This window comes from Chelmon rostratus, chromosome 16 (assembly GCF_017976325.1).
Source record: "Chelmon rostratus isolate fCheRos1 chromosome 16, fCheRos1.pri, whole genome shotgun sequence".
Classification (NCBI taxonomy): Eukaryota; Metazoa; Chordata; class Actinopteri; order Chaetodontiformes; family Chaetodontidae; genus Chelmon; species Chelmon rostratus.
In genome coordinates, this window is record NC_055673.1 from 22,168,022 (window position 1) to 22,195,355 (window position 27,334).

Consider the following 27,334-nt stretch of genomic DNA (forward strand, 5'->3'; position numbering starts at 1 on the left):
CCCTTAGAGACAGAAGTGGTCATTAAAGCTAACAGTATGAAAATGCTGTTGAGCAACAACGGTGTTATGATGTGACAATTCGCAGAGCCTTATCTGAAGAGCCTCTAAAGTCCAGTCAGGTGTGTGCACAAGATAATAACGTGTATCAATGACCTTTGTTTCATCTCTCTCCTTATTTCCTGTGTTCTCTTTAGATAATAAAAGCATCAGATATCTAAAAATACTTCAAATACTGGTCATAGTATTTTTTTATTCTTAACAGATCCTTCATATTTTTGCACTGTGGTTTTTCATGAATACACCCGTAATATTACTATTAGACAACCATAAACCAGAAAATCACCGTATTGCTGTACTATTACTACAATCATCCCATGTTTGCACAAGATTATGTTGTGTGCACAAGATAAGAAAATGTCATCTTATGGGACTTTCGGGGCTCTACATACCAATAGCTGGCTAAAACATAAAGATTTTTCCTGGAGGTGACACTAAAGGAAAGACAGTGTGATTACTAAAAGGGTTTATCCTCTCCAGAGCATGAATGTGCTCGGTAAATTCCACACGAATGTCGAGCCTTAGATTTTTAAACAAATTCAACAATCTAACCCTAAGAAAGTGTTGAATCTCTCCCTGCATTACTCCCAAATGCTGCTCTGAGCACAGTTCATTCACTGCAATGGGCAAAGCCTGTTGGATTATGGGATGTCTTGAAACAAAACATTAGAGTGAGGCGGCACTTAAGGAAAGCTAAAAAAGAAAACAAATGTGTGCCCTGGGTGACATGAATGTGCTCGGTAAATTGCATGGCAATCTGCCCGATGGATTGTGATATTAGGTAAAGGAAAAGCTACAGGCTAACCAAAATCAATACAAACCCATCCTCCAAATTTTAAAACTATCTGCTTAGCTCTTGTACATATCTTGCTTTAGTGTTGAGTGAAGATAGCCTCTAAAAAATGTCCGTCCTTTGGACAAAACTAGTGCTAGCTAGATAGCTACAAGTCACATGTTCACAATTGGATTCATTCTAAATTAGCTGCTGGCTAATAGCCAGGTAAGACAACCAACTCTTCTCAGGCAACAGTGTTTTGAAGGCTATGAAACAGCCTGTTTCTGTTAAGGTAATCTAATTGGACACAAATCAGCCTTATCAGAAAATTCACTTAACAGAATTGACCTTGCAGCAGTCTTTTCACTTATCTCCTCTAGTTGTTAGCTTTATATTTGCCCATTATTTGTGTACAGCCAATTCTCCAAATGCCAGAGGTGCTTATTGTGACTCAGTTGCCTCAGATGTAGCTGAACACTGATCCGCCTCATCTGTAAGTGAATTCACCTTTTACAGAGTCATTTTTAAAGCATGGCAGTCATGAGAGATGAGGGCCTGCTCTGCAGGAGAATAATAAATCAAGCCATTCTACTGGTGACCAAACATACCGTAGACCTTATGCTAAGCTAGGTCACTGCCCGGTTGAAATATTATCCTCATAAAACTTTGCAGCACATCTATTTTCTCCCTCAAAAGCGGGAATACAATACTCAAAAGCACATCTAAATCAAATAAATTCTACCAGACGCAGACTATTGTGGATTTAACTGCAATTTCTGGGGAGGAGCGGGCTTAATCTACGGCCACAGATTTGAATTTCTTTACGTGAGCTCGGAGCGACGGAAGCCACAGGAGAGCGACAGAGGATGACAGGACAGACTTCAGATTACAGAGGAACGGGGAGGGAGGAAGACGGGGGGAGGGAGGAAGACGGGGGGAGGGAGGGAGGGAGGGAACAGAGACAGAAAAAGTCTGGAGTTCATTCCAGGCTAGCCGTCGTCAGGCTCGGCGTCAGCCATCACATGGGCAGAATGCTAAACGCCGAGCTCTGAATCCTGACCTATTTTCATCAAACTGACACAGAAATCCACCGAGAGGCCGTCTTACACTGCTAACCTCTGTCTGCCTCCTCGACCGCCCTCAGCAAGCCATCACACACTCACACACACACACACAAGTTGTACAATCTGTACATAACATAGTGTACATCTGCTTAGCGCTGATCTACAGCAGTTTAATGATGTTTGATTAATAATGTCCAAAATGGCTAGATTGTAAATTATTGCCACTCAGCTCCAGCTTGAAAGGCTTTTATTGTAATTTGTCCAAATATGCCGTTGGACTGATGAATATTCATTAAGTGAAAATACTCTTCCCTGACCCTTCTTTGTGCTGACAATAGACAATGGGCACGTTCTTTTCCTGTGTCTACGCTCAAATTGACATCGTTAGCAGACACCTTCCCCAGCGCACCAACTGCTTTAACAGACTTTGTTAACAAAGACAATGAGCAAATAACTCTGCTTAAAACACAGCAAATGATCCTGCTCTTAAGCCACTAATGGCTTTCATTATCAACTGGCTTTTATCAACTATGATCAAAGTGCAATTATAGACATCTTTAATGAAAATGGATTCAATTGCCAGCAAATGAATGTGACTTGATTGATGCTGAACATCACCTGAACATGACTGAACTACGCTGAGAACAATGCGCACTAAGAGTGATTGATTGCACTGTGAAATGATGGAGAGCGGCTTTTTATGAATATGCCCTGTAAACAGTGCGACCATTCATTTGAGCTTTTTCGGCAGCAAATCTATTTTTGAAATTCTACCACTGTCTAGCGCTTTGTCCTCCATTTCATATCTCACATGCGAGTTTGCAGAGACTTTTTTTGGCTTTTCTCAAACGACTCCATCATTGGGCCTCATGCAAGAATGCTTTCGTGTTCTTATCTTTTTACAATGAGGTTCGCTCACACAAATGTTGGAACTCAACGTCGGATTCATCGAACTCTCTTGAGTCACAAGCTTGTCATGTATTCATGTCTTTCAGCCTGATGAATGCCCACTGTTTGTGAGTAGTTGCACATTTTTTAAATTTGATCTACGGCCCTAAGAAATCCGTTCTAAGTTTTGGATTCCATTTTATTTTACGATTTAAGCACTTTTTTTTTCAGAAAGAGTGTCTAACCATGTGGTGGACGAATAACGGATCTTCTGAAGGACAGCCTCTGAATGCAGCTCAAACACACCGAGTAAGTGAGTCTGACAGAGGCTACGCTACCTGACTCCATGCATACAGCCACAAAGTCTTCATCAAACTCTGCTCTTACATCTGTCCATGAGGTTGCACTTCTGAGATTCGCACTTCCACAATTCCATCCATGTTCTCTGGATCGCAGAAATCACAGGGCCCTATTGATCATTTGCATAATGGACACACCCTATGCAAGGCTACCTGTTCTGATTCATTTATGGGCAAGTTTAATTCATAAAATTGTGCCCAAAAGTAAAAAGAAAACATACAGTACTTTACTACAGCTGTCAACACTGCGTCGTCTCAGAGCTGCATCATGACAGAAACAAGGAATGGCTTGACATCAAGTTCAAGGCAAAACAAAAAAGTTTTTCAACGTGATGTGGCGCGTAACTAAAATTGGAGTTGGTCAAGGGAACGTGACAGTCACAGAGATGGGGAGAAAACATTGCATTGAGTGTGAGGCAGTGGAGAATGTTGCAGGCCATAAACTCACATAAAGAGCCTGAGGCAGCTGTTTGAGTGTAAAAACTTTCCCACTACTGAATTGTACAAGTTGTCGTGCATAAATAAATACTCATCTCAACTCAACTCAATCATGCTGATTTCACATTGAATCATTTTAATTTTATTTTTAGCCATGCGAGTAAAATGGCTCAATGGGAGTCTGTGGGGTTACCACTTTGATCCAGTTTAAAATATCTCAACAGTTACTGGATTGATCGCTCTGAAATTTTGTACAGACATCCATTGTTCTCAAAGGACAAGCATAGTGATTTTGGTTTTTCCCCAAAATTGATATCTGTGGCTTTGAGTAAAATGTCTCAGAAACTATGAAAACTACTGAAAAACTAATGGAATTTCAATTAGCCTCCACTTCACTTTGTGTTTAGTGATAAATAGCAACTGTTAGCATGCTGACATGTTAAAATAAGAGGGTGTACATCATATCTGCATTGCCATTGTGGTCATGTTCACAGTTCAAAGCACTGTTGTGTGAACGTACAGCATCACAGAGCTGGTAGCATGGCTAGCATTCATTTAGATAACTCCTGTGTGAAAAAAGCAAACACGTTGTCCTCTTTGTCGAAAGACAATCTGTTTGTACTTGACCCGTATGACAGGCCTGAACTATTCGAGAATTTTGTTTGAGATCCAGTTTGTAGAAAATGTCTCATGATGAGAAAATGTGAATGCTACAACTCTCTCTTCTCTCATGTCCATGTAGCACTTAAAAAGGAATCTGTAGTTCGAGTGGTTCTTGGATAGCGAGTGCATACTGTACATTTTTCACCATAAAAGCCTTAGCCCTGGCAGTGTTGGCGCCTTCCTCAACTCATCGGGTTGCAGGGCCGTTAACTGTCTTCACTTAATTCAAGCTAAGTCAGAGATCCAGCAAGGAGTCCAGCAAGCTGCATTTCCACATTGTCTTGTTTCCTTTAGTTCAGTAAACCTCCCCAAAAAACACAGCCCTACTTTGAAACTCATCAGTAAAAAAAAAAAATGTCATGACTGGATCAGTTTGGACAGCAAAAACACCATTTCCCGGCAGACATTTGTCTTTGACTTGAAAATTGCAGGCTTCAGCTAATTGTTGCTAATGCCTCTAAAAACACAAGCTGAAAAAAGGCTACGTTTAGCAGCAGGATGGATGCATGAAACATTTGTAGTTCACAGAAATAGTTTCTCAGCATGAACAACACATCTTTAAGAAGGATCTTTAGGCATTGGTAAGTTGTGGCAGTTTCGTTCATACTTCATATTCCATCTGCAGAGGAGATTGTCCCATTCTCACTAACGCAGGCAATGTAGATTTGTTCTGTGGGACTGAATTTAATCCTGATTGTCTGGTACAATCACCTGTGGGAATAGGACCTTCGCTGTGAAATAGCAGGCCATTATTTAAATGAAACACAAGTCTGATAGCACTTGTCAAGCAGCAGCAGTTCTCTTGCTTTTCCTCACATCAATGCTACGGAAAATTTGGGGTTGAAAAGTCGCGATCCAGGTCATCCAGCGTGGCGGTGAGAGGTTCACTCTCCAGCAGCATTAATCACAGAGCCGCTGTCCTCCGACTGATTACCTCCCATCCATCTTAGTTTGCCGAGCCTTCCAACAGGAGAAAGCCCTCATGAAGATCTGATTAAAAATGTAAGTGACTCATAATAGGAGCACATGCCTGGCCTTGGAGTCGATACTCTGTGCTAGTCATAAGCTCTGAGTGGGATTTATCTCTACTCATCTCCAAATGTCCATTCACCTGCTGGCGCAGAGATACTGGCCTGATCTCAGCGAGGGGACCCGCAGCGAAGGGTTGAGGTCTGGAGGAGAACTAGCGGATCTGTGTGTGGTAGTCATTTGCAGCTGCAGACAGAAGGGGGAGTGACTTTGAGAGTGTCTGAGAGGCACATCCTGTCTGCAATTAAGGTGGAATCAGAGAGAGATCTGCGCTGCCTTGATAATGAGCCTCATCTGAATTATTAACTAGAGCTGTACCCCCCGGACCTGGACTCCCATCAGGCCCAGCTATACAACAAGAGCAGATGCACACACACACACACACGCACTCAAATACACACACACACACACAGAATCTTCAGATCCATACAAACCTCTATCAGACACATTTTAGCGTGTGCAGGAACTCAAAAACTAATCCCATTTGCAGTAAAAATCAGGGCAACACATTACTTGAAGTGGTGCTCATAAGGCATTATAAGGCATCAAAAGCCCATTATAAATAAACACACTGTGAGTGCATGATGATTTATTAAAATTGGTGCAAAGTATAATGAGTACAATATGCAGAAAGTTAGGGGGCTGAATACTTTATGAAGCAACCGTGCCATTAATCACATTAAAATTTAGTGCAATTTCAGATGCATAATTACATTATAACATTTTTCTCTGATTCCAGTGGGATTATAATCAGCTTGGTGTTGCTGTGAATTGATGGATTGGGATTGTTAGGATGACTATATTTCAAAAGTAACTCCTCACGTGATGTAAAACTTTCAAGGACATCTCAAAATGCGGAGTCACAACTACTACAGTACTACTACTGCTTTACAAGTTGGAAACAACACTGTTAAATTTTAGAAATTGTGGACGTTGCTGTGGATGCATGTTGTCTTTGCTCTAGGCAACCATTGATTTCTATCAATTTCCATATGGTGTAGTAATCAATCAATCATATGTACTTTTTGTAAGTTTTAGCGAACTGTGTTGTTGTATTTTAGAAATTTGGATGCATGTTGCTCTGGGCAGCCATTGTTTTCCATCTATATCCAATTCGAAAGAAACTCACTTAGCAGACTTGTACAACTTGCTTGTGTTGCATAATTAATCACCTTCAAATCTGCATTACATCAATACATTTTATTCAAAATTCTAAATAGTTCAGGATTAGGCTACGTCAGTCGTGTTTGAATTCACTCAGACATTTACATATGAATTATCATTTGTTCAAATTCAAGTTGTAAAACAATGACAGCCCTTGTGTCATTATTATTGGATGGTAATGCAATTAGAAGACCGATTGATTTGAAACCTCTGTACTGCCTTCCACAACAATAATAATGTAACTCTGTAACTTGAAAAATTCATGCAACCTTGAAGATCATTGTTATGGATCGCATAACTAAACCAGTTTTCAGGAGTCTGCTAATAGATATTCATATTATATGGAAGTTAATGGGAAAAAATCTCTGCCTGGAGCATTCAACAAAATGCAACCAAATTCTACCAAAATAACAGCATGATTTAGAAAATGGTAACTTGTGAAAACTTGTAAAGTAAACATGATTGGTTGATTGATTTTCTTTCTGTATGTATGAAAAATTGAATAGAAATGGATTACATAACTCAAGTTGCTTTCAGCTAATAGGTTTTCATGGGATCTGAATGCAAACCAATGTGCAGCCTGGAGCAGCAGAAAAAATGCAACCATGTTTCTAAGTGTATGTGATTTGTAAAAACTTTGCAAAAATAATAGAGAATGACTTGTCGAAAAGGAGCAAAGATGATAGAAAGCATCTCATGTGGTCACTTAAGGCCTTGTTAGCAGTGTAACAGTATCACATGCTGACCTGTTCCTGAGTCACAGTCTGGCAGCGAGGACAGAGGACTGAATGTTTTTTGAATCGCGCTCTGCTCATCGTCCGAGCCAGACACCAGAAGATTTTGAAGCCCTGAGGTCTGGTAGACAACACGGAGAGAATGTGTGCTGGGCCGACATTTTACGACACACCACCAGGCACAATTCCCAAGATCCGCCTGCCTGTGACTGTTGTGTGTCTGGACTCGGTTTTCTCTCTGGAATTTCCGTCTGTAGAGCGTTTCTCAACATTTTATTCCAGCTGATTTATTCCAACTGATTGAAGTGTGAGGGCTGAGGGCGAGAATATTATGTTCTATTCCAACCACTATGACTCATTTAAGCGGCGAACACCCCGCCTCCACTGCCGGTGCATCCCTTGTTTACATCCCAGCCCTTCTCCAGATTGAAGTGATATCTGCCGGCGTTCTATTCTAATGCCTTTTGTAGCTCGGCATCAACCGACAAGGCAACTGATCCTCTCGGATCAAAATCTGTCCATCTCCGCATGGCCTCCTTTCCATTCAAGCCCTCAACGACTCTGCCCAACTGTTTCCTCTCCATTCACAGGACTGATCAGATGAGTTTTACCATAGTTTCAGATTCAACAACCAACCCCCTTCGCCTTCCAAATTCCTCTTCCCATTCTCCGCCCCCGGTTAACCCAGCGCCAAGCCCGCCAACTCGAGAGCTGCCTCTCCTTCTGCTGGGCCTTTGTGATAATAACAATAACTGTGTAGCAGTGCAGAGGGCTTTCTGTTGAGCCAGCGCCAGGCCGGCTGGCACAGGGAACCCTCTAAGCTTGTTCTACCATCTCCAACCAATTCCCCTCTGTCTCGGCTGGCGCTGGAGCATCACAGGCATTAAGGCTGCTATCAATGTGCTCAGCAGCAGGGGCCACCGCCACCACTCTCACACTCGCTCTATCTTTTCTCTCTCCGCCTCTCTCCCTCTCCCACTCAATTCTGAATCCAATTCAAAAAAGGTTTTATTGGCAGGACAAATAATACCTTGTTCTTCAAAATGTCTCCTTGCCTCCTCTTTTTTCTCTCTGCCTCTCTCTCTGTGCTGTGCACCTTATTCTCTATCTCCTGCAAGTGGAATCTCAGCAGAACAAGGTGATGGCCATCAGCGTGGGCAGTAATACTGTCCATGGAGTGCATTGGGATGCATTAGAAGCAGATTAGAAGCATATTAGAGTTAAAGATCCACTTTTACTCTCAGAAATCAGGGATCTTAAATCAGACTATTTTTAGGGCTGACATTGATACTGCAAATTTAAAGCGTTTCTCTGCATATACATCCAATTTACTTTACAAAAATCAATTTATTTATTTATTTATTGAATTTATTATGTTTTCTTTCAGAAATGTGTATGAGCAAAAATGACCAAAAATAAGCTCCTGCACCAAGTTTTAGTGCATTGCCTACAGATCATCTTAAAACTTGGATTGAGTGTGTTGGTGGAGGTTTACCTGCTGGGCCTGAACAACCCTGAAAACTTTTAAATCTTCTGTTTTTCTGGATAGCATTAAATATTCACACGACTAAAGAAGCAGCGATGAAAGTTAACATTTTGAAAATAGAAGTCAGGTGTTATTTGATATCACCTTTTACCAAGCCTCGACCACTTCAGAACAGTGAGAGGAACACAGTTACAGAAAGCCCTCATGTGAAAGTACCAGAACTGTTTTAGCTGTTCATGTTGGCCTTACAGTAAATATAAATATTATATCACAAAACAGGAATTTAAGTGTATTGACAATGTATGGGAGTTTATTTTTTATGTCTACGTACTAAAGTTCTGCACAGAGATCCTGATCTGTACCTGAAGTTATATTTCTTCTTTACGTCGTCCATTACCGACCAGCTTACCGGGTGAATGAAACACATTGTCTGCCCCTATAGTGCACTGTATTTACTCTCCACCTTATGAGTGTGGATGTATGAAGTTTATGCTCCATATGAAGTCCTCCAAAAAAAACTGCAAATATAGTGTGTGTACTACTTTCTGCTTACAGTCCCACAATGCAATGAGCTGCACTTTGTAGACGCAAAAAGTAACAGTCACGCAACTCTGCAGCTGTCAGTGACGATGAAAGATGATAATGATTCATGAGTGTCAAAAATCTCAATTTACTGCTCACTATACAGTTAACTACAGAGAGCCTATTACATAGGGAGTAGTGAATGAGTGATTTGGGACATGTTAGCTGTCTCTTTCTATCAGTCAGAGTGGAAGAGAGAACTTTCCTGATGAATCACATTTGAAATGAGCCCAAACCCACAAAGCCAAACTAAAACCTCACACTTTGTCAGGACCCGGAGAGTCTGGGTCAAGTAGCAGAACTCAACTATATCCAGGTGTGCAGGGATTATGTCTCACTTTGACACGTCTGCGTGGATATGGAGCTTCGAACTGATCCAATAGTGTTCATAAATGTTTGTGGCTATCTCGCAGGTGTTGGATGTAAAATGCACCAAATCAATTTAAGGTAAAGAGTAACTAAAGACTAAATCTGCTTTTTTGAGTTGGTAAATGAATGTACAGGCACTATATTACACACTGAATTTGTGAAGGGGGCGTTTTCAAGCTATAACAGGGTGTTCAGTCGGACAGAGGAATGAATGCTTTTCTGAAATTCTAATTGATCCTCATGTGTATTGCTGCTTGTTTGCTGTACGCTCATTATATCACACTCTGATTACAACAGTCGTACACCCACGACGCGCCTTTAACGTGCTGCTTTGTAAAGCCTTCAGGTAGAGTCAGTGAGCTCCTACCTGCCCGCATGGTGTCGAATCAGCCTGCAGACAGGCCACAGCTCCGCGCATCCATTCCCACGCAGAGCCACTTGTGAAATGAACATAACAGCGTGTGTGTGAGCGCGGACCCCCGCATCACCGCCGCCATGACCACCTACAGAACTGAACTCACTTCATACGACCAAACACAGCCTCCCACCTCAGATGCAATAACAAACATGGCCCAAACACTTGACCACAATTACTGAACCACAGTCAGAGAAATCCATACATAGTCATCATGGTAACCCTGCTGCCAGATGCTTAAGCAACACTGTGCGTATATGTATATGTGTGTGTGTGTGTGTGTGACCACAATCAAAGAAATCTATACAATACCGCTGGACACAAGAAGTGTGTGAACGTGTGAAAGAAATCCGATACACCGCTGTAGCCTTAGGGCTTGACACTTGAATAAGTGAGCGACACCTCAACTGTGTGTGAGGACAGTATGTGTGTGTGTGTGCACGCGCGTGTGTGTGTATATGTATGTGTGTGTGGTATTAAGAGGCAGGAGAAGCTGCCGGCCCAGATGAAGACAAAGAGCCCAGCGGCTGAATTGAGCAGCAGCTCTCAGACAGGATTACACAACAGCTCTTAAAGACTGCTTTTAATAGCAAGACTCTGGATCTTATTTTCCTCCCACTCACCCCATCCAACCATCCATCCATATACTGTACATCCCCACCCACCCACCACCCCTCCCCAAGTGCTGCCCAATCCAAGCAGAAACATAGAGGAATGTGTAAGAGTGTATATATTGCACCAAGTGTGTGTGTGCGTGTGTGCTTGTTTCAAATCTCATTAAAATCGCTGCCAACTGTTACAGTCTAACATGTGCGTGCATGTGTGTGTGTGTGTGTGTCTTCCTTCTCTCTCCTTTTTGTTTTGTTGAGGAGTGTTATTATGGTTGAATCAAGTTGTTTTTCACCTCAACTTGGAGCCTCTCTCCACCAATCAGCTCCCTTGCCAGACCAAGCCAATCAAAACCTCCACGCAAAGCTGGAGCAGGAGCAGGTATCAAGCTGGGCATCCCTGGGCAGCACAAACAAGCCTCGGGAATTAAGCACGCTTTAAATCCAATTTTAAAACCCCCATACCATAAAGATTGGACAGCGGTTGTTGCGGCTCTGCTCAGACCTAAATCAAATGGTGATTTTATTGAGATTAATCTGCGTCTTAATACTGCTCAATTGGAGTCTGGTATGGAGCCAAATGAGATGTCGCAGCAGGGGAAGGCTTTGAAAAAAACCTCGTCTGAGAGAGGGACGGGAAGAAAGGAGACAATGGCACTTATCAAAAAATGCTGTAAGGATATGATAACATGACAGGAGGAGCAGATAGAGGATTTTGGATCGCATCAATGTCAAACACACAGATGATGTGAAATGCTTAATCCCACTGCAACTTGTGCTTCCCCTTCCTCTGTAGTCCTTCTATCGCCAGGCTGTGTCAGAAAAGCAAAACACACAGGAAGGCAAACCGCAACCTCAAAAGCATTGAAAGAATCTTAAAGGGACAGTCCACCAATTTTACACTCAATGCACAGTTTGCTTGTCACGATGAGAGCTGCTCAGCCCCGGCAAAGCGATTGTATAATGTCGTCTGTGGCCCCTGAGGGAGCTTTAAAGTTTGGAGGGGGAAAAACCTGATGATGTCACAGTGATGTCATCAAAGTTATCTCAGTTTGGGCTCAAAACTTTAAAAAAAAAAACAGAAAGTGTGTGTTACAAACTGGCGTGTGGGCAGAGAGGGTTTAATAAAAGACGTTATTGAGCTGCATTGTGGGAATTGTAGGACAAAGTGTTTTTTGCGCTCAGCCCATCCTGGAGACAAAAAGTCAGGATATCTCTGCCTCTGCTCCTTCGATTGTCTTTCTTCAATACATCTGTTGTGAGATCACCAACTTTATTAAAGTAAAGCATTAAGTCACTGGAGTGACTCTTTAAACATTTTTCCCAGTCAGCTTTAAGACTGTCATTACGTTGAGTGATGTATCTATTTTTTCAGGCTCCTGAATAGAACAATGCCAGTAAGGCAGTAAAAGTCAGTTTAACAAGAAGGGAGTTATTGAGGCTACTCCCTTGTTCTGTGAGAGTTAATAGTGTGTATCCAGCATTTCAGAAATTCCCAGTGTTGACCCTCTGTAGCCCTTTGATGAAACTCCCACCACGGACAAAAGACATTAAAACATAAGTAGAGACACAGCAAATCAGATTTTCAAGTTTTTTCCTCTTCTTTCTTTCTCCTTTCCTTTCACATATGACTTACATATTAGTGCACAATTTACCAGATAAAGGAATAGAGTGTAAATTTATTTTGAATGAACTAAACTGCTAATGGCTAACATTAAAAAAAAAAGTGGCATGAGGAAGCAAAACTTTGTCAAACACAAAGGATGTATGAGGGGATGCTACAGCACAGGGTTGGAAACAAAGACCATTAATCCTCACACAGAACGGGTGGTAAACTTAAGTAGATTACAGCAACCAATCTATTAGATTAACCTCATATTAATTTGAATTTAAGGGATAATCTGTAGTTACATCTGTTTGCTGTGACACCATGTCATCATCTCTTGTTATTGTCCTTTTAAGCCCCTCGCCTTGTGCCATGCTTTCGCGCAGCCTGTGCGTAATTCAACGTGCGCGCACTGGATAGCAGGGGGGCGGGGTGGCTCCAAACGGTTTATCCAGAGCGCCCAACCGGCAGCATGGGTGACGCTCCAGATCGGACCGGAGGCACACTTTGTCCCCCGTGTGACCCGATAACGCAGAGAAGTACAGGCTTGGAACCGGACACTTCACCAATGCGTCACAGCGCGTAATTGTTGCCTATCCAAAGGGAACCGTGAAGAGGGGGAGTTCGGCTCCGTGTGGCTACTCCTATGCACAGGCGAACCCTAAATACGATGAACCCAGTGAACCCTTATCCAACCATGCTCACCGCCCCTTTCCACACACTGTAGCGTGGAGTGACACGGGGACACGCCACTGACATAAATTGCTGGGACCAGGGGTCAATTATGTGGCTTTCAAATATGTAGAAAATGAGTTATGCCGCAGACACAGACTAAGCCTAAATATAGTGCAGCTTCTCCACTAAAACCTTCACCATGTGGTGTCAGAAAATTCTTTCATGTGGCCTACCTTCCATCCGGCTGAACTGTTGCTGTCGCCCTTATCCTTGAAATAAGGAACAAAGCGAACCATCCAGTCATAAATTTGGGACAGGGTGAGTCTCTTCTCCGGGGTGCTCTCGATGGCACGGGTAATGAGGTCTGCATAAGACAGGTTTCCCCACGCGTTCCGCCGGGAGGACTTGGCTTTGCGCAGCTGGCCGGCCACGTCGAGCGCAGCCCCGGACATGCAGGCAGGAGCGGCCACGACCGGGGCCGGGGCGCCGGCTGGATGCTTGATCTCCGCCGGTGCGCCGCCTTTTCTCTCGGCCCGGCATGCGGGCACGTTGTACTGCTCCACTTTGACCGATGCCAGGGCCAGACCTCGGCTCGCCTCTTCTCCCCCGGGGAAATCCTCCGGACACGGCAGCGGCCAGGTGCACGACCGCGACCGACTGTGAGGCTCAAATTCCGAATCGATATCAACCTGATGCGCATCCATGCCGCTGTTCTTCATCATCATCAGCATGATGATCTCCCGCTGAATGGATGTCAAAACCGGGCAAGGTCACTATAACAAAAAAGCCTGTCAATCTTGACGTCTGCCAGTGAGTTAAAATGCCCAAACTGGTCCCTTTTACAAAGAAAGAAATGCACTGTTTCACACACAGAGATGATGAACCAGGATGAAAAAGCCGGCAGCGGTGTGGGATATGATCATTCTCCTCAGTGCAACAATGTGGCATCACATCAGGACAGATGAAGGTGTATCCGAGGCATCAACAACAGTATCAGTCTCTCTTCCATGTTAATTAAACACCAGCGGCTGCGTGGCTGCATGCAGGACCAAGTGACGGTCAAACATCCATTCTGAGCGCGCACACACTTGGAGAATGTCCCTGTGCTCGCTCCGGCTGCAGCAACAGTTGATCCTTTTGACAGATGAGGTCCAGTGCAGGTTAAAAGGAACGCTTATCAAACTCCCACCAAATTAATTGACTTTCCTCCAGACTCTGAGCCCAGCTTTTACTAGCGTCTTTCTGCGGATTGGTCGCTGACCGGCCCCAGCTCAAACTCACTGCGAGCGCAATTACTCCCTTAGAAATAGAAACAGGCTCTCATGAATCATTTATGTGAAGCCGTGAATTTCCAGACACGAGGGGTGAAAAAAAAAGCCCCCGTGGATTTGATTGGGAGCATCCTCTGCGCCTCCGCCGCACGCCGCCAGACGCCTCACTCGCTGCTGCTATCGCTTGGTGTTGGTGTGATATTTCTACCTTTGTCTGTGGCTCTCCGTTCACATGTCACACGGGCACCGTCTCTCTGCCTCCTGCTCTGCCTTTATACTACAAGCCTGCGTCTCTGAAGGCTTCAAGCCACTTAACTGCAGCTTGGAATAAAGTGGAATAAGTGCTGCTTCCATATAATTGGACGCCGCCTGGATCAAGTCACTCCCTCCAGAACAGGTTTCCAGAGGAGGAGGAGTGTGTGTGTATGTGTTTGTGTGTGTGTGTGTGTGTGTGTGTGGTGGGGGTGATGTTCTCAACAATACAATTTCGACAGGCAGCGCTTTATATACGCGTTATACAGATAAATTCAATCACATATTTGTAGTTTATCATGTTCATAGCCCAGTTTTCCACAAGTGTACATCTCCATGGGTTTTTATTCAGTTATTGCTGATGAAAGAAAAATATTTACTTTGTTTTCTTTATTTTTGAATAACCTAATGAGTAATAGCCTCTTCATAGAAGCTGCTCACGTTTAATATGTTTCAATGTGTGAAATTCTGCTGGCCTGACTGTGTTTTTAAAAATCTCATGGGCAATAATCTATAATTTACGTCTGTAGCTCCTAGTGAAGGTTACACATATAATTCATAATGACCTTTGGTCATTTGATTGAATTTATTTACATTTTCCGTAACGTGGAAATGCTGCTCCGAAGCCTTCCCCACGCTCAGTTCTGGGGTAAAAATGCTGAAGCCCTCATTTGTTAATCATTTAGTTGGTGAAATAACAAACAAACAAACAAATCCAGACAAGAAAAGCAGGATTCATAAAATATTGCCAATGTTTACCTTTTTATTGACAACAAAATAACTCATGGACCATTCTGCAAAACCCTGTGTTGCATTCACTGACGTTTTGTTTTTATTTGTTACATTCAATGCCAACATTTTAGAAATTCATGCCTTCTGGCTATGCTGATAAACTTTGGCTATGGTATGGTTAGGGTTGAAAAATAAAACACTGAAAAAGGTTTCTAGTGTCTCTGGAAAAGTTCCTGGGGTAAAGCTTTTATTACGCTACTTATAAGAAGTCAAATTCAGTTCAGAAATAGTGTCTTAATCTGCTTTTGATTTCTACAATGAGCATGTTTTTAATTGTAGAATGTAAACTCCTATAGGTTTCTAAAACATCCAAACTTCTCTCTCTCTCCATCACACACACACACACACACACACACACACACACACAAGTAGTAATAATAATCTCAGAACATGACCTCATTGTCCTCAATTGCTCCTTTATGACCAAATAGCTCTTGGAACTATGGAGGCACTGGGACTAAATGCAGGGACTAAAAGTCCCCGCGAATGTTTGCACGCTCGGTTGTCGGGTCTGGGGTTGGCCAGTGACAGACGTGAAGCAGTGCAGACTCCACCCCAATAGTTCCTTGGTCATTAAAAAGATTTGCCCCCAGAGCAGGGACTATTTTGGTACCAGGAACTGTGACTGTGGGACGACATTAAGACCGTGGCTCCTCTGGTCACAGCGCGAGTGGAGATGGGCTGAATGCTAGCTGCTAACGGCGCTGCTTTCTCCCCAGTCAGTGTGTTGTGGTCACATTTCCAACATCAAAATAGTCACATTCTACTTATTACTTTTGTCTTTAACCACCTAACCTCTCTCAACATATTAACTGATTATTCTGCGCATTCTAATACAATTAAATACAGTACGGCTAATTATCACATGAGGAGATTCCTCCCATTTGTTGGGTCAAAGAATCAAAGTAGCAGCTCCCCTCGCTGTGTTTGTCACACAGCACCGCCTTTGGTGAGTCTGAGTTCATAAAGCGGGCTCCGTCAATAGCTGCTCTGTGTGTTGTAAGCTCCTCTGGAAACCTCCAACACTGATAGAGGCTGCCACTCTCTGACAGCCGGTTGTCAGTGACAACCATAACCTCAAATGCACCTAAATGGAATGCTTTCATGAGGACTAAATGGGCCTATCAACGTGAAGAGAGCAAGCGAGCGGTGTTTGTGTGTGTGTGCGTGAGAGAGAGAGAGAGCGAGCAAAACAAAAAGTAGAGAGAGATGCTGTAAATGGGAACAAACAGAGGGAAAACTCAAAACACATGGCTCTGCGGTTTCAAGAGGAGATTTTTATGCACCGCAGAGAAGTTGTAACAGGAATGTGGTGTGACTCCCATCATATGGAATGAAAACACTGAAACTGTGCCAGCAGGGTGGATATAGGGTGTTCAGCTGCGGCTCACAGCAAAGTCCCCGTCATCATAGCTAGGTGATGTACCGCCGCAGCGTAAACATGACAAACATGAGTCACGTGGCCGGACGCGACGGAGAATTGCATGGTTTCATGCAGGGGGAGCGGATTCGTCAAAGATACTGTAGCTGTTTGTGCCAAACACGGAGTGACGGCAAGGAGAGCCCGAACATTCAGCTCTTACAACAAACACACCCGTTCATAGCTGTTTCATTTCCAGCAATTATTTGTCAGATTAAGGGATCCGGATAACGGATTTGTGTGAGATTCATGTTTATCCATTGTCCCTCTATTTTCTCAGCATTAAATATTGATGACATGCATATTGACTGTCACGGCCACCTCCCTCAAGCTGTCTCTTCTTATTTATCCCAAAGTTCACTAATGCTCAACTGAAGGGATGCAGTGAAAGGTAAATAACTTACACCAAAAAAGCAATTATAAATGCTTCAGGACGGCATAAATCTGTGACATTATAAGGAGCAGTCCAATATTATGGGAAATATGCTCACCATTAAAGCTACAGTTTTATGAGAGGAATAATATTAATCTCTGGGTGTCTTGTACGGACATACTGTAGTATAGGCATGTTAGCCTAGCTTAGCACAAAGACTGGAAGCAGGGGAACACTGCTATAGCTCAAGTAAAGTCAAATAATATGCCTTTCAGCATCTCCAAAGCTGCCTTATTTACATGTAGGGAGCTTTTCACCAGAAAATTGACATCCTGTGTTTACTTTATGTTGCCCCTGATCAGCAACTTCTTCTGATCATACAGATAATGACTGCCTGTAACATAGCATGATGTTATAAAAGCTCTTAGAAGCATTTAATGTGGATGGTTGGACAGGCAAAGCATCTTGACTTACCTAAACCTGCCCGAACCGTAAAGCTGTGCTGCTTGATATTCTTTAGATTAACAGTGGATCAGATGGCTTTGTTGTATGTGAGAGGTTACTCATAGTGACAAACACAGAAGAGTATTATCCGGCTTTGCAGTTGCCCTCAGCTCTACAAAGGGTTCTACCATCTTTCAGCTCATTGGTTTGTTTTGGTTCAGTCTCACTGCTCTCATCGAGCTCATGTCCAGCTGCAGGCAGCTGTTTTCAGTGAGTGAGCTCTGGAAAGCTCTCTGTACAGCACCTGACCGGCATCAGACGGGAAGCAGGCAAAGTCGGCTGCGAGCCAGAAACTCTACTCCAGGCAAACGCTGATGTTGCTCCGTGTCTGCGGGACTAGGCAAGGATTTGCTAACACGCTCACCACAACGGTTTTACAAGGTGATAATATGTCATTATCGTGTTTATAGCCAACGCGAGTTCTAATCCTGTTCCACTGTCCCCATGTGGCCAAAAGATGAATCCATGCAGCTTGACCCATAAAGGTGGCGGATAAATTTCATCAACACTTGCGAGGTTGTTTTGTAAGGCGCCGACATGACCTACTTTGTCATTTAGGTACAGAGACTTGTTGTGAAACGCATAAACCGCACTGTCTTGTTTTTGCATTTTTGTTTCTACATCGCATGAGAAGGGGAGCTTTGGAGCTGTTGGAAGGCACATTTTTTATACCGTTGACAGAGTTAGGCCGGCGGTGTCCCCCTGTTTATTGTTTTTGCGCTAGACTAAACACATCCCAGACCATCCTGGTTCTGGAAACAAAGAGATTTACTCTGATCTTGAACATGATAAAGAAAGCTATTTCTTTAAATGTCTGACTGCTCCTTTAAATTCATGAGGGCAGCATGGCAAGTGGTGTCCACTTCATGAAAGTTACTGGTCATGGAAAGGGGTTCATAAGAGTGATATGCTCACTCCTTCCTCAGAAACTAATTGATTTTTCTTTACTCCTGGCAGTTGTTTGCGTTAGGCTCATCACCAACTGGGACTCAGGTTTTACCCTCTTTTTAACACTACACCACTAACTATTCCAAGGCCCCGCACACCTTCGAGTGAACACTAATTGCCTCTTCTCCACGGGTCTTCCACCTTCATTTTCATGCCTTATCCAGTGAGCCAGTCAGTCAACCTGCAGGATTATTGATGTGTTTACTGGTGGAGGGGGATGCCACTCCCTGCCTTGGGAAACCCTGAGGCTTTCAACTGTTGAGCAATACTGACTGCTGCCACCGACGCCTCCAATCAGGAAAGTTGGGATGTGCTCCTCTGTGCTCATAATGAGGCAAAACAGAAAGAAAGAGATGGTTGCACCATGAGCCTTTGACTCACCTGTTTCACTTCATTTAATCATCAAGCTGAGTCTCAGCCATTGCCCACGGATGTCTTCATGCCAGCCCAACACAAAGCAAATAAACCTGTTCAAACCTTGCAGCTCCTTCAAGGTGCTTGAAGCAGAAGCTTTTCAAGGTGAAAGAAACTTAGCAACTTAAAATAAAACTATGAATATCAGATAGAAGATTTAAAGGTGTGCTGTGCACAATGTATAGACTCATAGAAAGATAGTTCCTCTAAATCATCACTTATGACCCTTTAGAGGTGTGTGGCAGTGTATGTATTTGCCCTCTGCCTGTTTTTTCTTATTTTCTTTTTATTTTGCTGTTCAGGATGGGCAGTGGGTGTGTAGCCCCCCCCCCCCTGCCAATAACAGCACGCAGGTGAGGCTGAGCTTTATGAAAACATGAGCGGCACACATCCAAAAATGGCAGACGTAACACCGAAAAACAGGCAAACATAACGAGGCGCAGCACCAAGCGAACAATGCTTGTTCCAAAACAAGAGCCAGTCTGGGGATGGTTTTCAGCAGCTGGCGAGCGCTGAAGGAGAGGGTGGGGATGAAGAGCGACGTGGCGTTGACCTGCTTTCTCTTGAACAGGTAGGTGTCGGCAGTTAGCTTAGTTAGCTTGCTAAATCAGCTTTTCCATCAAAACAAATTTAATATTCCTTTAATAGTAGCTTACAGTGTACGTTTAGACGTTAATAAGCCAGAATTATACTTTAAAGCAGTGTTTGGCCAGAGAGGAGCAGGTGAACACAACACTGACCTATAAACACTTTAAACACGCATCCATCAGACACAGAACAACGCTAGCGTTCATTTTGTGTTGTGCTCCTGAATAAAAACCCCAACATGAGCTCTCCTTTTAGCTCTGCTTTGGTCTCCACAAAGTCCTTAAAAAACACCAGGCTCTTTAGCTCCTAAATGAATGCTGCACCCTGTTCGCTCACTGACCTTGACCTGATTGTCTGGCTGCTGTTTGGTGGTGGTTGAGGCACTTTTTGCTGACGGCGCCTGCTGCTGGTCGAAGCGAGGTTAACGAGGGCACAGGAGTGAACCAAAACGGTGAAGTTGACCAAACCAGAACCGTGAGTTGAAATGTGCTAAAAAGCCAAAGAGCTTCAGTGTGGGCTTATTACTGTGACTCCTCTCACATCATCACATCATTTCATCCATTGTTAACATAAAACCTTAACAATGAATACAAGCGCTAATGAGCGGCAAAGGCTAATACAGCTAAAACATGTTGCTTTTTAAATCCAAAGCTTACAGCAGCTCAAGTCATTAATTAGGACATGTTCAACAAAAAAATGCTCTCGTGGCTGAAATGTTTGCATTTTTTAAATGAAACCTGCATAGTGTTTGGCATCTGTGGCACTTGGCTGGCAACCTCTAGGTTAGGCTGCACACTTGCTTTGGGCAAGTCAATTACTGTACTCAACTTAGTTTCAATGTTCAACCTTAAACAACCTCCCTCTTTTTTTTCTCCCTGTCAGTCCATAATCCTTCCCCCCCAGCCCTCCCTTTTCTTTACAACCAGCCCCAGTTACATAAGACTGCCGAAACTGTTGTTTTCAAGCGGGACTCACTGCTGTGTGCGGAAACTGTGGGAGTAGAGGGTTGGGCATCTCAGCCCGTACTCTGCCAATGGCCATCCCAGGAATGCATCCTCTCTGTGGGTCTGGGCCACAGCCAACCATGTGGCCTCCCAATGTCACAGAGGCGCTGAGACAGAAAAAAGACGGAGCACTTTTTTTGAGGGTTTTTTTTTCCCCGACAAACAAAAAGCTCCATTTTGCTCCCATATTGGCAGTACATGTCGAGGTTGTCTAATACTGTGCACGTGTATATTTTCGTCTGCTTTTTATAGGTAAAAAAACACAACATTGTGTTGCGCCTGCCTGCCTCACGGCCCTTTGATGAATACAAATGCACTTTTAGTAATATTTAAAGAATCCCCCTCAAGCAATGTTCAATGGTGAAAGGGTTCAAGCAGACGCAGTGACAGACTTCTCTCTGCCGTACCTGACATAAAGAGGTTTAGCTAACACAACCCGACACCTACTGTTAATCCTATTTCAAATTGCACTCTCAACCATGAAATCCACTCACAAGAGAGAAAAATACACAGCGATGCAGTGCAGAGGTGTTACAAAGATAATCTTTCCCCTGCCACTTTTCCCCACTGGCTTTAAAGCAACAAAAGCAGGCAGGTACAATTAAAGCACGGGTAGGTCTTCTGAGCAAAAAAAAATAAGGCAAAGTAGGGTTAGGATTTTGTGAAATTAGGTTATGTGGGGAATAAAAAGGGGAATGGTATCATACTGTGTCAGCGGGCGGTGCCAGACATATGGCAGACATTGGTGGTAACCACGCTGTAAGGTTTTTTGCCAAAGCTTGATTTGACCCAGTCCTAGAAAGCTTCCTGATGGTGGTTGCAGAAAGTTAATCACATGAACTCTTCCAGGCCTTGCGGTCTGGTAACCCAGCACTGATCCCAGAACACAGGCACGGGTCTGGACAGGAGTTTTTCAGTGCAGCACGGCCTCTGCACGGCCGTCACAACCGAGGGTTCACGCAGAGGAGCAACAAGAACAAAACTGGGGTTCTGCCAGCAAGTCCTCCAACCTAAGCAGCCCGTTAGGCCGAGGTTCAAAGATTATTCTTGAGCTTGGAAATGGGGTCAAGAAAATAACCTCACTGTTTAGGAGCTGCTCCGGAGCTTTTGTACATTTCACATGATCTTCATCAGCAGATGGAGATGGAAAGTTTTTACGAACAGTCCAAATTCACTTTTTTTTAATCATAAACGAATGTTGGCTTTAAAGCTGAGGTTGAAGTATTCTGGACTCTGATGGCGTCATAGCGATGTCATCAGGGTTGTGTCTGAAAGATGTGGGCATTTGTCAGGCAGGGTGGGTCAAGTGACTGATGCTCTTGATGTTGCATTTTGGGAAAGGCAGAATCCAGAATTTGGGGGTGGTGCGCCATTCAAACTAAGGAGTGAAAGTCAACGTATCTGTCTGTTGCCTGCATTTTGACAAATCTGCCATTTTCATGGAAGTGTAATACTAAATAGCTGCCAAGTACTCCCTTATAGGTTTGGTTAAATTCAGCCAACTAAATATACTTCATTAAGGTCGGGGTTTACTTTTGAAAACTGTGGCCTCTGTCTCTGACAGTCTCAGTTCCACAAATGAGGGGTTGACACTCATGATCCGGATCATTTTCAGGTCATGAAGCTGCTTGCTTAGTGTTTCTTTTTCCTTATTCATGTCAAGGTTGCAAAAGCTTCTGAATATACAAAACACCATAAAAAGTCAAGAGCTGAACAGTGACTAGACAGTGCTTAACTATTCAGTAAAAACAGTATAGGCCCAGTACAGTTGCTTCTCACGCACAACTTCTGAACTTCTGACTAAAGATATGAAAAACAAACTGAGAACAACATTTGGTGTGGATTGCAGCCAGTGCGGGGGCTGCAGGCTGACAGGAGACTATAAAGAAAGGCAGTAGACGGTACAGGAGGCCGGCTGTGACAGCGGATGGCAGGGTGGGTGTCACCAGGTACGATTCCCCCTGTCTCGGTGCATCTCAAGAGTTTCGCCTGGCTGATCAGGGACGACAGGACCGCTGCTCCCAACCTTCAGTCAGCTGTCACACGAGGTCACTGTGGAAGACAAAGTATGCAAGTCACACACTGTACAGGCCAGACACAAGTCGGCTACATGCGTCGGCATTCAGTGGCGTTCGCCCGTGCCGCATGTGAAGTTTGACACCACCCGTTGCTTTCAGCCCGGGAACAGGCTGGTGTGGGCCGACAGGAAATGATGTTGTGCTGAATTTAATTTCTCTGTAATTTCTATTATCTTGGCGGTCACGGGTTAACACTGGGGAGTGAAAATGGAGGACTAAAAACACAACAACTTGGATTAGAGAGAAAAAAATGAGGGAGTTCAGAGGGTCGTATATCATTAAGCAATTGAGAAAGTTAATTAGGCAGCTCTGATAATTATTGCCATGGCAACCTGAGCGCACTCATGCAGATTTGATTAACGAGGTGCCATTTATCTGTACTGGCTAGACGGCAGGGCCTGCACAGAGCTGGAGAGACCCCTAAAGGTAGAAGCTATGTATGCTTTACTCGCAGCCGCGATGTTCTCTTATATTTGATTCGGTGTGTACAGAATAGAAATTGCTCCTACTGTAGAAGGAAAAGCAGACAGGGTAGCACAGCTTATTGCATCACTCAAGAGAGAAATCAGAAGTGAAACAAAGCTTTAGTTCTCTATTTTCCCCTCATTGTCTCGCACTACTGACACAGAGTGTGAAAAGTGAGGCTGCTGAGAGGGTTTACCATTAAAATAAATGGCATTTCTATATCCATAAGAGACTGTCAGTGGCATATGGTATTGCAAGACAAATCTGAGTGTAAAAAAAAGAAAAAGAATGTGATTTACATCTTGGGGAGTGTGCAGTGAAGGAGACATGGGGGTGTTTGTGGATTACAGTACCCATGTTGCCCTCTGGTGGAAAAACAACAACATTTTAAACTTGCGTGCCTTGCTGCTGAAGGGTGTCTGGAGCCTTGTTTAGCAGCAGGCAGCATATTGTCAGGCACAGAGACACTTCATTATGTGGTGGGGACAATTATTAATGGCTGTAAAGAGAGCACAGTACAGCAGTAATGTGAAAAATAAAGCAAAACAACAAAAAAAAACAAACCTGTACTGCTCTTCGAAAAGACGAGCCAAGTCATTTCAAAAGCCATACCTGTCAGCAATCAGGACACGATTCAAAAAGAAAGAACAGATAGGTGCTCAAAATCTTCAGAGAATATTTTCATCAACATGGGGAGAAAATGACACATTTAGCATGTGCTAGAGACATGCTATCAAAATCAGTTTGCTGGAGAAAAAATCACTTAATTAGCACTCTCAAGGGTTTTTTTTTTTTTTTTTGCCATAGATGGGACCATTAGCAGCACGCAGACAAAAGTGAATACATGAAAGTAAAGTAAGCTCAATGGGAGATTTCTCCAGGGACCTGCTAATCCTCCTCCACATCATTTCACACACAGCCAAGTGAGGGGTATGGATTATAGTTTATTATACAAATATCAAGCATAGATGAATTCTAATAACAGTCATATCAATTAAAGCCCTCTCACTCAAGTGTTGCATAAATATCTGACAATGGCACCTGCTCAGAGAGCCACTGGTATAAAAATAGAAAAAAGGGAGAAAAAAATAACATTGATTTTACTGTCACAAATACCCGTTTCTTTATTGAGTGCCTTTGAAGTCAGTCTTCACCCGCAGTTCATAGCCTTGTCACAGTCTATTACAGGTATGTCTACTACTCCTTTCCTGGCTTGTGACACTTTCTTCCTATTTTTATGAGTAAATCTGCTAGTGACCAAATATAATTCACACAAAGAACAATTTATACAGGCGGAATTCAGGAAAACATATGAGACCGAAACGAACATGAGAAGTTTTAGGGAGCACTTAAAACTGATGAGATAGTTAAATCCACTTAAGTACAATTAAAAATAACAACATGCGAATTCAAAGCAAATTATTTTCCTGCTTTGCTCAATTGAGCAAACTCTCAGGGTCACATCTGTCAGTAACAGTAAGTCCTTGATTGCACTGTGCAGGAGAGGTGTAGTTCATCAGAAATCTCCATGTAGGACTCCATAAAGGTCCACTGTCATCTCAATTTTATTACCAGTCATGTGAGAAAATGACAGGGAGCTGTAGTGTAAATGTAGGTCCAATTTACTATGATAAAGTAGATAATAAGCTGCATTATTCAGTATTTTTATATAAACAATGGCATTTGTGGTGTAATGTGAAAGGGGTTTCCTGTATTTGCTAAATGAGGATTAGCACCAGACTCTGCAGTTCCCATCAGCCGTACAAGTGTTTTAGCTCACATTTTGATTTTGTATTGTTGTTTGTGTGAAAATAAGCATCCGTTTGCTAGCTAGTTCACCTCATCTTTAAGTCCCATTTAATTTGGTGACAACCATGGTTATGTTCTTGGCCTATTTATAGACTGTTGCATTCAGTTTCATTACATTAATGGCTTCGGTTAACAATATAACAAGTTAATATAACAAGTTGTTTTTGTGAGGTATATTTAGAGGCTTTGCAATATAAGGTCCTGATGTAGGAGTGGTCTACAGGGTGACAGGGGGCTCTGCTCAGGTGGGTGTGGAGGAAGATCCCCATACAGACCTTCACTGACTGGCAAGCTGTGACTCCAAATACAGCTCGCTCCAGGCCCAATGGGCCACAGCCTTTCATCTGCTTTTCCTAAGCAATGTCAAGGTTACACAGACAATAAACTGACAGTTTAGTTGCTTTTGTGTGTGTGTGTGTGTGTGTGTGTGTGTGTGTGTGTGTGTGTGTGTGTGTGTATTAGTTTATTTTGTCCTTACAGACTCAAATCAGAGAGCAAATATCCAATTTAGTTAAAAAGGAAAATAAAATACATCAATAAAATATGTCCGCCACATGGACGAGCGATGGATGTAATGACCCAAATGTGCAAATTAAAAAAAGGGTTTCTGATTGCTATTCTAAAATCCTCAGGCCACTCACAGTTTCCCCAGGGCATTAACTAATTCAGTAATTCATTAGATAATGCCCTAATGATTGAATGACACTGAGTGACATTAAATGACAATCAAGTCATTTAGAGAGTGAAAACTAATGTTGCAGGCAATTTAGATCAGCACTTAAAGCCAGAATGAACCCTGTGGTAGCATCGCTTATCAAAACCAATATTTATACAAACAAATACATATGGCATCAGAATTATTGGTGAAAGGTGTCAAAATCCCATTAACAAGCTACACGCAGTGATTTCAAACCACACAAAAAGCTGAATGTACATCGTGATTATGATTTGTGCATAAAAGTTAACCTCATGCTGCTTTAGGGTTTTGGCAAAATGCTGCATTATGCAAACATTCGTTTTAAGTGGCCGTTGCTGCAGCTTTTACAGACAAGTGTGAGAACATCATCTTGGCAATCTTGTGAGATCATACTTAAACATTTCTTCAATATGAAAGCAGAATAAATCTTAATCTGATGACAAAAGTAGTCATATCACAATGCTTTGTGTTGATCTTATGTCTACTTACTGTAGCAAAGTGACAGGAAGGTTCCCGCTGACATCGCTGTGGAGTTCAAAAAGCACAGAGGAACAGTATCAGAAGTGGAGAAGCTAACACGCAGAGGTGCTACGTGTACACGAAAAACACAAAGGCTCATACACCATCATCAAAAAACTACAGTGACCAGGAGACAAGATGCATCAGGATCTGTCTGGTTCAGCTCAGGTGACAGTGACTGATTGATCACTACATCGTACGCTTGCTTTGCAGTAATTAATCAGAGCGGCACATCAAAATGTCAGGGGGGGAAAAAAAAACCTGAGTTCTTCCAAGTTGGGAAAAACAGAGTCAAATGGCTTAATCAGATATTCAGGAGGGGATGTGTGAGGAAAGTTCACTACACAAGCAATTAAAGATGAAGACTGTCTGATAATCACCAGCTGGAGCCCTAAGACGTTCATTAGATTATTAGCAATTAGCCTTATTGATCAGCTGTAGTCTGCGTCTGGTATATATCCCATATTCATGACATGTGATCATACTCTACATACATTCATACTTCAAGGCCACATCACTCACCCCCATCTTCATATCAGACTGGTTTCTTTGGCTTGTTCAGTAGTCCATATACATACATATATATATATATGTATGTATGTGTGTATCTATCTATCTATCTATCTATCTATCTATATATATATATATATGAGGTATTGAAAAATAAAATGAAGCCAACATAGATATTCAAAAAAACTGCACTTCCTCAAACGGCCACTTGAGGCTGGCTCCAAAAGTGTCAATCCCCATAGACCTCCATATTAAAATGTCCGACTGTACAGCAGGAATAAACAGGTCTGCAGCCTGGTACAAAGAACAGTTTAGCTCTCTACAGCTAATTCCCAGTTCATGACAACTATACGTGGGTGAATTTATATATACATTTTAAAATGAAATGATTCTGAACCTGCTGTCTGCAACATGTTCCATGAAAGGTGGGACTGGGTCACGTTACCCCCTGTGTTCATAATGTGTCACACATTCTCAATGGGGGACAGGTCTGGACTGCAGGCAGGCCAGTCCAGTACCTGCGCTCTCTTACCAGGAGGCCACGCTGTTATATGTGAGTGTGGATTGGCATCGTCTTGCTGAAATAAGCAGAAAAAGACGTCGTCATGACGGCAGCATGTTGCTCCACAACCTGTACGTACCTTTCAGCACCACGGGCTCCAACACCCCCCCCCAAACACACACACACCACCAAGGAGCTGGGTTTTCAACCTAACGCTGGTATCAGTCTGGATGGTCCATGATTTCCAAAAACAATGTGAAAAGTGGACTCGTCAGA

General features: G+C 43.0%; 1 protein-coding gene across 1 annotated transcript in view; it reads right to left on the reverse strand.

The window, feature by feature from the left end:
• Positions 1-13,634, reverse strand: part of foxo6b (forkhead box O6 b) — a 37,962-nt gene extending 24,328 nt beyond the window's left edge. Inside the window, exon 1 of the mRNA XM_041955915.1 lies at positions 13,146-13,634. Within this exon, the coding sequence (XP_041811849.1) occupies positions 13,146-13,634 (489 nt within the window). The remainder of the gene's footprint in view (positions 1-13,145) is intronic.
• Between the last annotated feature and the right edge of the window lie 13,700 nt (positions 13,635-27,334).